General features: G+C 39.9%; 1 protein-coding gene and 1 long non-coding RNA gene across 3 annotated transcripts in view; one reads left to right on the top strand and one right to left on the bottom strand.

The window, feature by feature from the left end:
- The window catches only part of gpc1a (glypican 1a), a 53,933-nt gene that overhangs the window by 21,542 nt on the left and 19,907 nt on the right, over positions 1–12,484 (top strand). Inside the window, exon 2 of the mRNA XM_034080483.1 lies at positions 10,578–10,736. Within this exon, the coding sequence (XP_033936374.1) occupies positions 10,578–10,736 (159 nt within the window). The remainder of the gene's footprint in view (positions 1–10,577; positions 10,737–12,484) is intronic.
- Positions 8,136–9,244, bottom strand: LOC139433716 (uncharacterized). Of its 2 annotated transcripts, XR_011643109.1 has the most exons (3): positions 9,179–9,244; positions 8,737–8,828; positions 8,136–8,355 (listed from the first exon to the last, which is right to left on the bottom strand). It is a non-coding gene; the product is annotated as an uncharacterized lncRNA (long non-coding RNA). The 2 variants fall into 2 exon arrangements; XR_011643108.1 differs by having other exon boundaries at positions 8,737–9,234.

The raw sequence follows: 12,484 nt of genomic DNA, 5'->3' as shown, positions 1-12,484 counted from the left end.
TAGCACCATGACACTATAAAAATAAGAAATGCATTAATTAAACTGCAAAACAGAGATAAACAGACAGTTGCTGTTAAGTGTGTAAATCAATTGCTGTATCAACAGTGTCCTGTCTTTGATTTAAACTGGTTGTTGCCAGAATATTTGAATATTAAAGTTTGTTTGGCTCGATGGGAGTTTGCTTTGAGTTTCAATCTATGGTTTCAATGTACTTCTACTGTAGTCAAAGGTGTCTGAGCCAGTGGCGTCGCCTGGCCTGGGCCTGTTTTTTCTGTAGCCCCGGACAATTCTCCCTCAATAATATAATACATTAACCGTGATTTACGTGAACTTCATCATGACACAAGAGAGGACCGCAGGACTGTAATTTCCCGTGTTCAGTGAATGCAACAGAGGCATGACACCAGACCAATCAGAGAGTTGCATGGAAATAAACGTGTGCTTGTGTCATTCAAGCTCGGCTCTGTGTGTGTGTGGCAATAGCGCATTTAGTGTGATTACTTCTCAAAGTGTGGTCCGCGGACCACTGGTGCCCCGTGAGCGTCCCCTAGTGGTCTGTGAGTATATTGGTAACATTTCACATTTGAAATAAATTAATTTATTCAAATTTTCCGCACTCTCGCGGGAATATCTCTGCAATGGAGCGAGCTTAAGTTTCACTTTTAATTGCATGATATAGTCCAGATAAACACCTTGTTTGTACCATTTTCAGGCGATTTGTAAAAAACTATGTGTTTTTGGATATTTGTGAAGTTAGGTGGTCCGCGAGTGTTTTGGTCCTTGGTATGAAAAAGTTTGAGAAACACTGATCTACACTGTCTCAACTGAAAGAGGACCAGAAACACATTACAAATATTATAAAATGAGACTTTGGGATATTTATCTCCCATTCTTTTACTTTTCGGGCATTTTACAGACCAAACATGTCGTTGATGTAACTGTTTGTTAAAATTGCAGAGCCCATACCGTGTTCCTGATAGTGTTTACTTCCTGTCTGCCTTCTTCTGTTCATTTATCTGACACCCAGCGCTCTGTGTTTTAACCTTTTTTCCTTTCTCTCTCTTGATCCTCCTAAGTTAGCAACGGTCATAATAGTCCTTGACAGCGGTCTGTACTACTATATTTACAACGTGTCACATGTTCTGAATTGTGATCAGTATACAACTAAGCTGTGTATATACGATACGATACAATGCGATAATACGATACGATAATACTTAATACTAATTGTCAGATAAAGTCTGAAATTTGACTTGCATCACAGCAGCTCCATGTGTAACATCAACATAGACAAATATCAAGAAACAATACATGAAAAACAAATAACAAACATTTAACATAACAGCACAATCACTGAGAGAAAACATTTTCAATGACCTGCATTTGATACATAACAACTGAAGGGTCTGTAAATTCCACACTTCCTATCACTGAGTGGTTTGGATTAAGCTTTTTGCCGCCTGGCTTCCTGTCCGCCTGCAGTTTGGCACAGCGTACCTGTTCACCTGCTTGGCACACGTGCTGATTTGATTTCTGGCTGACTTGTTGAGGCGGGCTCAGGTATGTGGGGGCTGCCACAAGGAATGCAGGGAATAAAAAGCAGACCGAGCAGGAGGGTGTGACAGGGAGAAGAAAGTGAGAGCCAGATGCCTTTGATGGAAAGAGGAAATGAATGGCTAGGCAATGTTGTCTTGATGTGGTCTCCATGGCGACCTGTGTAAGCTGTTAAACGTCTGCAGGCCAAGCCGAAAACAAGTTTTTAATTAAGTGGAAATACTAATGATTAAGTGCAAAAATACCTAGCAGCTGAACAAGGCTCTGCAGTTTCTCTAAAGCAGCACTTAGCTCGGGAGGGCTGTGGGAGACTCTGATGTACTTGGCACAATATCAAGCCTTAAATTAATGTATACCCATAAATATTACATCAGACGTCTCCACATAATCAATACTAAAGAATTTACCTCATCAGGATTCATGCCAGTGTAACAAGGTGAATAAACTATTTCTCATATAATAATCAGGGTAATCTGGGTTTAACAAGACGTTGCCTTGACTGCATTCTTGACTCAGAGTTTATGGAAAGCTGATTGAGGCGATAACGTTGTCTGTTTGAGTCCCTATGCTGCGGGTAAAATGTAAGAAAAGAAATTGAGCAGTGGCCAAAGATAAAAGGCTGTAATGGAGCTAAGAAGCACTCAGGGTTGATTGTGATGATGATTGCATTAATATGAAGCAGAATTGTACTGGATGGGAGCCAATCTGACCTTTTCCTGCATCCATGAATGTTCAAAATATGAGTGGGCAATAATTAGACAGGAGGATTTAAAGTGAGTTTTTAGTTTTTTTTACCTTCAACCCATTTTAACTGCCAGGAGCATCAAATTCGCATCAGTCAGATGGGAGAGAGTCTCTCCTGTAGCTGCACTCTCTCAAGTTTCATCATTGTTTACAGGGCTGCAGGAAGTCTCTTTCTGCTGATCAGGTCCCCTCTAGGAGGCAATAATAGCTGGTGGAAATCTTTACCGCAGATGTTTAGACACCACTTTACTTTTTATCGGGAGAGACTACACATAAGTGCGTCTGAAACCTCTTCTGACTTTGTTTTTACTTTATAAAATCTGCAACACCAGAATCCTACTTGAGCATCAATTGGCCAGGTGCACGCTTTCTCACTCTGTGCCACCCTTAATGTTTTCCACAGTGCTTAACCATTAACATCTTCTCAAGGCAACTATTGAGGTTAGTTTCCAATACTTTTACTGTAGAATCTTGCATTTCCGTTCTGAATGAAGCTGTGACACTTGGGAATGTATAATGTCAATGAAGTGTGTGTGGCAGCTTTAAAAAATAGCCTATATGCTAAAAGGTTGAGGAAAAAAAGCAATGCGAGCTACCAAATCTCCTAGAAACTGGTCCGACCCAAATCTCTGATCTCTTCTCCTGTTTTCCCAGCAACACTTCAAATTGTCTTGCCTTAAAAGATTTTCCACCATTTTGATAGTCTCATTCAGTCACTCTTTATGAGCAGTCAGATGCCCAAAGGCTTTCCATTTCGCATCCCAAAGCCCTTGAGCAAGGCGTTTATTCCCAGATCTAGTCCTTTCAACTGCCTGTCTATGCTTGCATGTATTAGCATGTTGGCAAGCGGACTTTTTGAACATGTGTTTGTGTGGCACTACTGTGCTAAGTTCTGTCTTTTCCGAGTGAATTAAGTTTTTATAGCAGGATGCCAGCTGCTTCCATTACCCAGCAACCCAGGAATGCAGTAAAGCGTAAGTGTCTGTGGTAAACGCCCTGCAACGTCTAGGTTGGTAAGCTAACCAACAACTAAATGCTAACATTAGCTGCAGCACATGAGCGCTCAAAGATGCAGTCTGCTGTCTCTGACCCACATGTGTAGCTCTGATGGTCTGGATTAAACCGCCTCAGAGGAATCTGTCCTGTTTCTGCCCGATTGTGTAGCGCTCTCAGACGTTTTCAGAGCGGTGACATGGTGAAGCTAAATTACTTTGATTGATAGCTCACATCTCTGCTATGTCACTTTTCCCCTCTCCTCTTTTCCTCTGGTTATGGTGCACCATTTCTGTGGAGAGTGTGTCAGAGGTGTTGATTTAAGTGAAGCTTGAATTTGAAACATGATCTATTATGCTGCTGCGGCCATTAATCAAGCCATTTTGTTGACACCTTTTTTTTGGACAGCTTGAAGCCTCTGGATAGGCATTTTTTTTATTCTACAGCTATCCTACTATCACCTAAAGAACATATCTAGGATTAAAAGACTAATGTCACAGCAGGATTTGGAAAAACTTGTCCATGCTTTTATCTTCAGTAGACTCGACTACTGTAATGGTGTCTTCACAGGTCTCACTAAAACATCTATTAGAAAGCTGCAGCTGATTCAGAACGCCGCTGCTCGAGTCCTCACTAACACTAAGAAAGTGGATCACATCGCTCCTGTTCTGAAGTCTTTACACTGGCTTCCTGTGTGTCAAAGAATAGATTTCAAAATACTGCTGCTGGTTTATAAAGCACTGAATGGTTTAGGCCCACAATACATTTCTGACCTCCTGCTAAATTATGAACCATCCAGATCTCTCAGGTCTTCAGGGACTGGTCAGCTTTCTGTCCCCAGAGTCAGAACTAAACATGGAGAAGCAGCGTTCAGTTATTATTATGCTCCAAATATCTGGAACAAACTCCCAGAAACCTGCAGGTCCGCTGCAACTCTGACTACTTTTAAATCCAGGCTGAAGACTTTTCTTTTTGTCGCTGCTTTTAATTGAACTGCTCACATCTTAGACTGCACTGTAACTTGTATCCATGTATTTTTTCTTTTAATGTTTATTTTATTAGCTTTTCTTTTTAATGACTGATTTTAAATGCCATTTTCTTAATGTCTTTCGTTTTTTGTAAAGCACTTTGAATTGCCTTGTGTTGAAAAGTGCTATATAAATAAACTTGCCTTGCCTTGCCTTGCCTTGCCTTGCCTTGCCTTGCCTTTCCTTGCCTTGCCTTACAGCAGCGGTTGACATTTTAAGACTGGTTTGCTACAAAAGTGCCATGGCTTTTGTTTGGAGTTAAGATTTTGGTTGTTTTTGATTACTTATTGTATACTAATGTTTAATTTGCTGTAACCCTGATACTCCACTTTGAGATTAAAAACATACTTCAACTTCATCTTGCAAAGCTAGTTATTACATTATTAAACCCAATCTTCAAATATATATATAACTATACCATGTGCACTCTGCTCTCACTGTTGTCTAACTACCTTATTCCCTCCAATGACATCATTTAACAATGCACCAAACAATTTTTTTGTATTCCGTGACTCAATTCAAAATCAGATTCACTCATTCAATAATTTCACACCTTATGGAGAACCCCAATGTTATCACTGCAGAAGAACCAGTGAAAATAGTCTAAACTAAGAAGTACAACATATATACAGAATACACTGATTTGTTTGTTCTTTTTAAAAGTTAATTCCAAATCAACCTTAAACTTATCTGTGGTCTGAGTTAGTCAATAGCCTAACAATCATGGTTACATGAGAAATCACTGATGAATACAAAGAGGTACAGGTGATGCAGTAGTGCTTTCTGGGAATTATTTGGTTTGATTAGCAGGAAGTGATTTTGTCTGATGTATTTTGGGTTCAGAAGAGTGAAGTGTTTTAGTGTCTCAGAATAAAACTATATCTATTATTCTTGACACTTGAAGATTTCTTAAAGGTCCCATGTCATGGCCATTTCTACTGATCATAATTCCATTGTTGAGGTCTACTAGAATAGATTTATATTGTGCAATTTTCCAAAATCAAATTGGTTTCTCATACAGCATCTCTGTATAGTATGTGTATTCACTCTGTCCTAAACGGCTTGTTGCAGCTCCTGCCCCCCCCTCCCTATGAGCCCAGTGGCCGTCTGCGAGACAGCGAGACACAGCAAAACCCAGGCCGAAACCAGCCCGAACACACACACACACCCGCAGCCTGGCTGGGAGTTTGTGTGTGTGCTCACACACCGACTCACAGCCTTGCCGCATCCCGCCGTCTCAGGGAGGAGAAATCGGCGGAGCTGCAGCTGAGAAAAGATTGAGTGTGTGTGTGTTAACGTAACGGCTCCGCGGACGTAACGTAATGGCTCCATGGATTGGTCCATTTGGACCAATGGGTCCATTTGGGTATGGGCACGTCACTGTACCCAGGAAGAAAAAGAGAAATCTCCAACGAGGCGTTCTGGGACAACATAGACAGGTCTTTTCTGTGTTAGAGTTGTACTCGCTACAGGGTGTACTTTGATGGTTTGTGACTTTGCAGACCGTTCACATGCATAAAAACCTTCATAACACACAAGGGGACGGGAATAACCGTAAAAGCATGGCATGGGACCCTTAAGAGACGAGAATATTATAATAAGTTTTGTTGTTGATCTGTGGGGTGAAAGTGTGTGTGTGTGTGTGTGTGTGTGTGTGTGTGTGTGTGTGTGTGTGTGTGTGTGTGTGTGAGGGTTCAAATCCAGCTTCATCTTTTCTTATATTAAAGAAAAAAGGAATCTTAACATTTCCCAGGGATATAGGAAAAAAGAAAGGAGGTACATAAACTGCTATTTCCTGTTTTATGGCTGCCGGTCTCTGTGTCAAATACACACTCACACACACGCACATCCACGCTCGCGCGTGCGCACTCACACACACACACACACACACACACACACACACACACACACACACACACACACAAACACACACACACACCAGCCAGTGGCAATGAAAGATTCATGGAATAGGGATGATTAAGGCGTCTCCTCTTCTGCTCCACTTGCCCTGGTGAACAAATTCTGCCCCCCGACCCACACACACACACACACACACACACACACGCGCGCGCACACACACACACACACACACACACACACACACATACACACACACACACACACACACACACACACACACACACACACACACACACACACACACACACACACACACACACACACACACACACACACACACACACACACACACACACACACACACACACACATCCCATCTGTCAAGAGACTGATTCTGCAGACTGCTCTCTAAGTGTGTGTGAGTCAAGTCAAATGTGCGTGTGTCCATGTCTCTGTGTGGGTGTGTGCATGTGTGTGTGTATGTATTCTCTCCTCATGAGAGTAAACCCATAAGAATAGATTAAAAGCTGAAGGTGAGCATATTTTTTGCCTCCTGTTCGACGTCTTAAAATATAGATTTTAGGCTAAAATCACAGTTTAAATGACCGGGATATTTCGGATTCAGATTTTACATTGTCAACATTAATTTATATAATGTGATGGATTGTTTAATAAAAACAACCCACAAGCTTAAAAACTAAATTGTTTTAATACATCACATTAAACAAACCAATTTAGCTAATAGCTAAAGGTAAGTTTGAGAAACTGGCTCGAGATACACTTTTTGTTATATTCCATGGAATGCTCTTAACATCCCGATAGCAATGAATATCTTAAGTGCTTTGACAAAAAATCCATTAAAAAATGTCATCTGTATAAGCCGTAGTACTGTAAAAAGCACGACCAATCATTTTAGCCGATCCGGCTAAAATAACTGGATGGCCTACCTGCCTGTCAGCCTTCCATATGTGCACAAACTTATCTCGTGCCCTCATTGGTCATGTGCGCGTTTGTGCATAGATATATATAAACACTAGATGACTCACCCGCGCTGCTGGCCAATTGAGACCGACTTGCCACTTGGCCGCCATCTTGCTACAGGCAGTTCTCTCATTCATAACATTATGGTTTACTATTTAAATAACCATAGCTTGCTCAATTTTCAACCAATTTTCAAACGGTTTGGTTTTTTATAAACATCAAAGATGTAGTTATGATACTGCATACTTATAATCATGGACTTTCATATGAAAATAACATTAATCAGATAAAGCAATAGCTATACAAACACACACACAAGGTATTTATATTAAATATTTGCCGGTGTATATATTTCCATTTATTTTTATTATATTGTTAATATTTCAAATAAATTATAAAATGAAAATACATTTATATTTTATATATAAAAATCGGTCTCATGTTACCACTCTGTAAGCCAAGAGTTGTTAATTTAGCAATGCCTTAGCTTTAAGAACAGGGACACAACTAATGACAATAGCATATGTTGGTATATTATTTAGATATTCACACCTTTATCAGAAGAACCAAACCAACATAAAATGTGCTCACAGACAGGCCAGTTCTGTCTAATTTATCACAATTATTTTTGACATGAGATCTTCATATCATCCTAGTTTTGTATTTAGTTTCTAGATTTGTAAACAAATCCAGAACCTTTGAAATATGTTATTGAAAAAAGACCAAGAATAATATAAACTGTACCATGTGTCCTTTTGTGTCCTTCTGTAGTCCATTTGTGGTTTGTCTTGTCTCACCCCGGCTGATATATCACAAAATCCACTGTTTAAATTGTTCCCTATATTGCCCCTATGCAATATAGGGAACAATTTAAACATAAACTATCCCATGTGTCCTTGGGTGTTATGAAAGGCGGCCCCCCAAAATAAATGTATTATTATTATTAAGAAGAACACATGGCACACCAACAATCAATCACCGTCCAGCCTCAGCTTTGGTATTCTTTCACAACCATGTTATGGGTTTATTAGACTGAGCAAACATAAACATATGTGGGGAACATAGTGCTGCGTCTCCTGCCAGCTCCTCACTCCTGAAGTGCTCACTGCAGAGCAGTGTCCTGTCACAGGAAACAAAACCGTCCCTTCTTTGGGCGAGTTCCCACTGCCTCCTCCTCTCTTTGGTTTTGGGAAACCTTAAAAACATGAGAAAGGTAGCCAGATATATAAATTATTGTCAACATGTTCCTCCCTTCTTTCCTTTAACATTAAGGGTAGGACAAAAATACACACCGAAATTATCATATTTTTGGTATGTATGCATGTATGTATAGCCTACTTTAAGAATAAGACAACCACACTAAGAGTAATAAAAAAGGTGTCCAATAGAAACATTAAATACTTGTGTAAAGAAATGGTAACAACATATTCTAAAGAGGCTGGGTCAACAACAATCTTGCAATACTATTATCTCACATAGCCCCACTGATCCTGTGTAGCAGGACTTGTAATGTACATACATCCACTAAGTAATTAACGATTATCCTAATTGTAGTCATAATATTGTCATATCTTACACGTGAAAGGTGATCCCACGGGTTCTTGTTTCCAGACTGCGGTGATTAGAGCATCCGTAGGCTGCACAAAAGTCCGGCATAGTCAGGTACTTCTGTAAACACAAAGCCAGCAAATTCCTGTATCATAATGCAAGATGTTTTTAACAAGCCAAACCACTTGGAAGAAATCATGTGTAACTTAAGTTGTGTTGAAAGAAAGAGCAGTTCTGCCTCTCCCACTGGTGGAGTTGTGGGTCAACTTTGTAATACTAGGTCTCACTGACAGCCTCTTGTTATTAGCCAGCTAATAAATACAACCACATACACAAAGAAAAGCTGCAATTTCAACATGTCCAAGCATCCTGTATCATAGCCATGCTAATCATGTTTATAATAAACCAAACCGTTTGTAAATCAGTCAAGATTTCAGTGAGTTAAGAGTATTTTTGTGCAGATCACTCACCTGACAACAGCTACCATAACGCGAATCAGAGTAACTGTTGACTGTAGCAAGATGGCGGCCGGTCAGCTACACTGGAAAATCTCCCATGAGCCATCTAGTGTTTATATATATCTATGCGTTTGTGTGTGTTGGAGGAGGGGCTCTGTAAGGAAGTGGCAGATTCGAGCTAGTTTCTCCAAAATTACCTACCCCACCTTTAATCTGTAATAATACAATATTAGTAGGAATTTTACTTTTAATAAACAGTATTTATATAATGTGATATTGCCACTTGATCTATAAAATCTATCTAAGAAAGAAAAAAAAACACCTCTGTCAGGCTCCCATAGGTTTTAATTGCAAATTTAAACGTATTATTGAAACATGAAAACAGTTGATTTGAATCTGTTTGTCAGTGATTCCCAGTATTCTATGTAAAGGTACATGTGGCTACAGAACAAACAGTCGGTATGGAACAGAGGAACTGCTGAACAACAAACGGTTGCTATGTATAGATCAAGTGTACTGTATTTATTGTACAGAGTGCTTTTTTGGTCGGTAACTAAATATAAAAAGGATTTCCCATTAATGATTGATGCTGTGGTGTGAGAGCCACTGAAAACCTTTACTGTAGCAACAGCGAAAGCACGTTGGATAAACACTCTAGTCCTGCATTCAATTTTAATTAGTCAAAATTAAACACATTTTAGAAAATCAATTCATACAAGTAACCACAGTTAAAGTACTGAATTTACTACAAACTGGTTCTTAAGTGCTCAATTATTGATAGATTCGACAATTTGACTTCAAACTAAACAAAAATTCCTCTTTGGCTCAACTGGTCACAACGGGTAGACCTGAAACATGTCAACAGAGGTTATAAGTAGACATTATTTTAAGGGATGGATGGTAACTAAATGTTGGGCTCTACAGCACTTCAAATGTAGATCATTCAATTATCTGTAAACTTTATTCAGTAATGCCCCAAAATATTGGACACTTAATTAGAATTCATCATGATGTTGACATCAACATCTTGAAAAAAATGTCATGGCAATCAATTCGATATTTGAGACATTTCTCTCAAAGCCACAAATGTCATCTTGGTGCAAGACAAAAAGTCACGGGATCAATTAACAGAATTTAATGGCAGTCCATCCAATAGTTTTTGAGATCCTTTAGTCTTGAACAAATTGAGTGATCGACTGACATCGCCAAAGATACATAAAGCCATTCCACTAGTGTTGTTAATAAAAGCTACATTTGCAATTACTTGGTCATAAACTTCACTTTATTTGACATTGCTGTTGATTTAGTGGCTAATGTGCATGGGAAAAAACTGAATTATGCAGTGATTGAATTATGTAATAAAACAATTAGGTAAATTAACTCTGACTGTGTCTTCTCCCCATGTTTCCAGGTGAACATCTGAGGATGTGCCCTCAGGGTCCGACTTGTTGTACCACCACCATGGAGGAGAACCTGGCGGGTCTCAGCAGCAGAGAAACAGAGGGGCTGATCAGAGAGGCCGGCAGGTCACTGCAGTCCGCCTTCAATGCTCTCCACAGGAGTTTTGACAGTAAGTAGGGTGTGTGTGTGTGTGTGTGTGTGTGTTTTTTTTTTTTCAAATGATAGATGCTCATTACCAGCTGAGCTCAATACCAAAGCTTCACCAGTGTGCCCAGAGGAGTATGACATTACTATGTTTTGTATTTGTAAATTTGTGCTTGGTACAAGCTCCGACTGTGCTTCGCGCTCAATACTGCCGCTTCAATAATGACGGTGTGTGTGTGTGTGTGTGTGTGTGTGTGTGTGTGTGTGTGTGTGTGTGTGTGTGTGTGTGTGTGTGTGTGTGTGTGTGTGTGTGTGTGTGTGTGTGTGTGCGTCAAGGGGACTCCTGACTGGGTGTTATAATGAGAGCAGAGTCAGCCAGACACAATGAAACGTGATAAGCCGATCCCCTGATCTCAAAGGGGCACACACACACACACACACACACACACACACACACACACACACACACACACACACACACACACACACACACACACACACACACACACACACACACACACACACACACACACACACACACACACACACACAGAGGGGTGTCCCCCGGGGCAGTGGCTGGTTCAGCTAATGAGCAGTTGACCCACTGAGAAGCCGAGGCTGCAGATCGCTGCACATCAGAGGAAGAGATTGATGGAAGGAGGAGGAAAGAGAAGGAAAGACTGAGTGTGACCACTAACAACAGATAGACAGACAAATGCAGCAAGTGAGAAATGTGTCATTAGTAGAGTCTTTTAAAATAAAAATGAAAAATAAAAGCAGAAAATAGAAAAAAGAGAAGCAGGAGGACTTGTCAGCGGAGGAGGACAGTATTATTAGTCTGGAGGCAGCGGGCCACCTCAGTAGCAGTAATGTGTCCGCCCATCTGGTTGTGGTTAGAACAGGCTGGCACCGGTCCACAGCCTTTGAAGCACGGGTGGAAAAGCCCAGACCAATTTACTGCAGAGACAGCGAGCTGACTCTCTTATTCTTTCAGTTTGACCTCTTTATCGCTCTGTATCCACCTGGCTGCGAAGAGACATTTCTGGGAAACCTTTAAATGTAAAATAAATGGGTTGAATATTTAAATCTGGTACATTAAATGGCATTAATTATTTTCTCGTGTTTTATATTGTTTTTACATAGTATGGGAGTTTTTCAGTCTGTGGTTATAAGTATGGTTTTATTTATGTATGGTCTCGCGTGTTTACATTTGTTTTTTCTCCTATTGGTTTTGTCTAAATGTATTTATGCTGCTTTTTATATATTTATTGATGTACAGCCCTTTGGTCAACTCTGTTGTATTTAAATGTGCTATATAAATAAAGTTGGATTGGATTAATTATCCTCCATAAGAATTGAAATTGCTAGTTATTGGATACATTTCTACAAAATAAAATGATACTGCATTAATCCATATTTTTTCACTAACAATGAATCAAATCAGTGTGTGTAAAGTAAAAGGGGACGCACATATCGAAAATCTCACAGAGAATAATCATCCGTCTCTCAGCTGTACAGAGAGTTTTAGTTTTACGGTAAACAACTTCACTGTCTCTCCACTTTCTTAGTGATGTTTACAGAGGAAACAGTGTAATAAACCCACTGTACGCTACACACCTACAGTAGCACCAATATATACAGGATTCACCAGGTGTAGGAGTTTGTGAAGGCAAACACTGAGTTAAACGGAGTGAATGCTTGACCTACAACAGTCAGGTAGACAGAACAAATAAATACTGTGAAGAAACAACCCCTTTCCTCATCTCTATTGTT

The sequence above is a fragment of the Pseudochaenichthys georgianus genome, chromosome 4 (assembly GCF_902827115.2).
Source record: "Pseudochaenichthys georgianus chromosome 4, fPseGeo1.2, whole genome shotgun sequence".
Taxonomy (NCBI): domain Eukaryota; kingdom Metazoa; phylum Chordata; class Actinopteri; order Perciformes; family Channichthyidae; genus Pseudochaenichthys; species Pseudochaenichthys georgianus.
The sequence above is the reverse complement of the archived record's forward strand: the minus strand, read 5'-3'. Positions and strand labels throughout refer to the sequence as shown.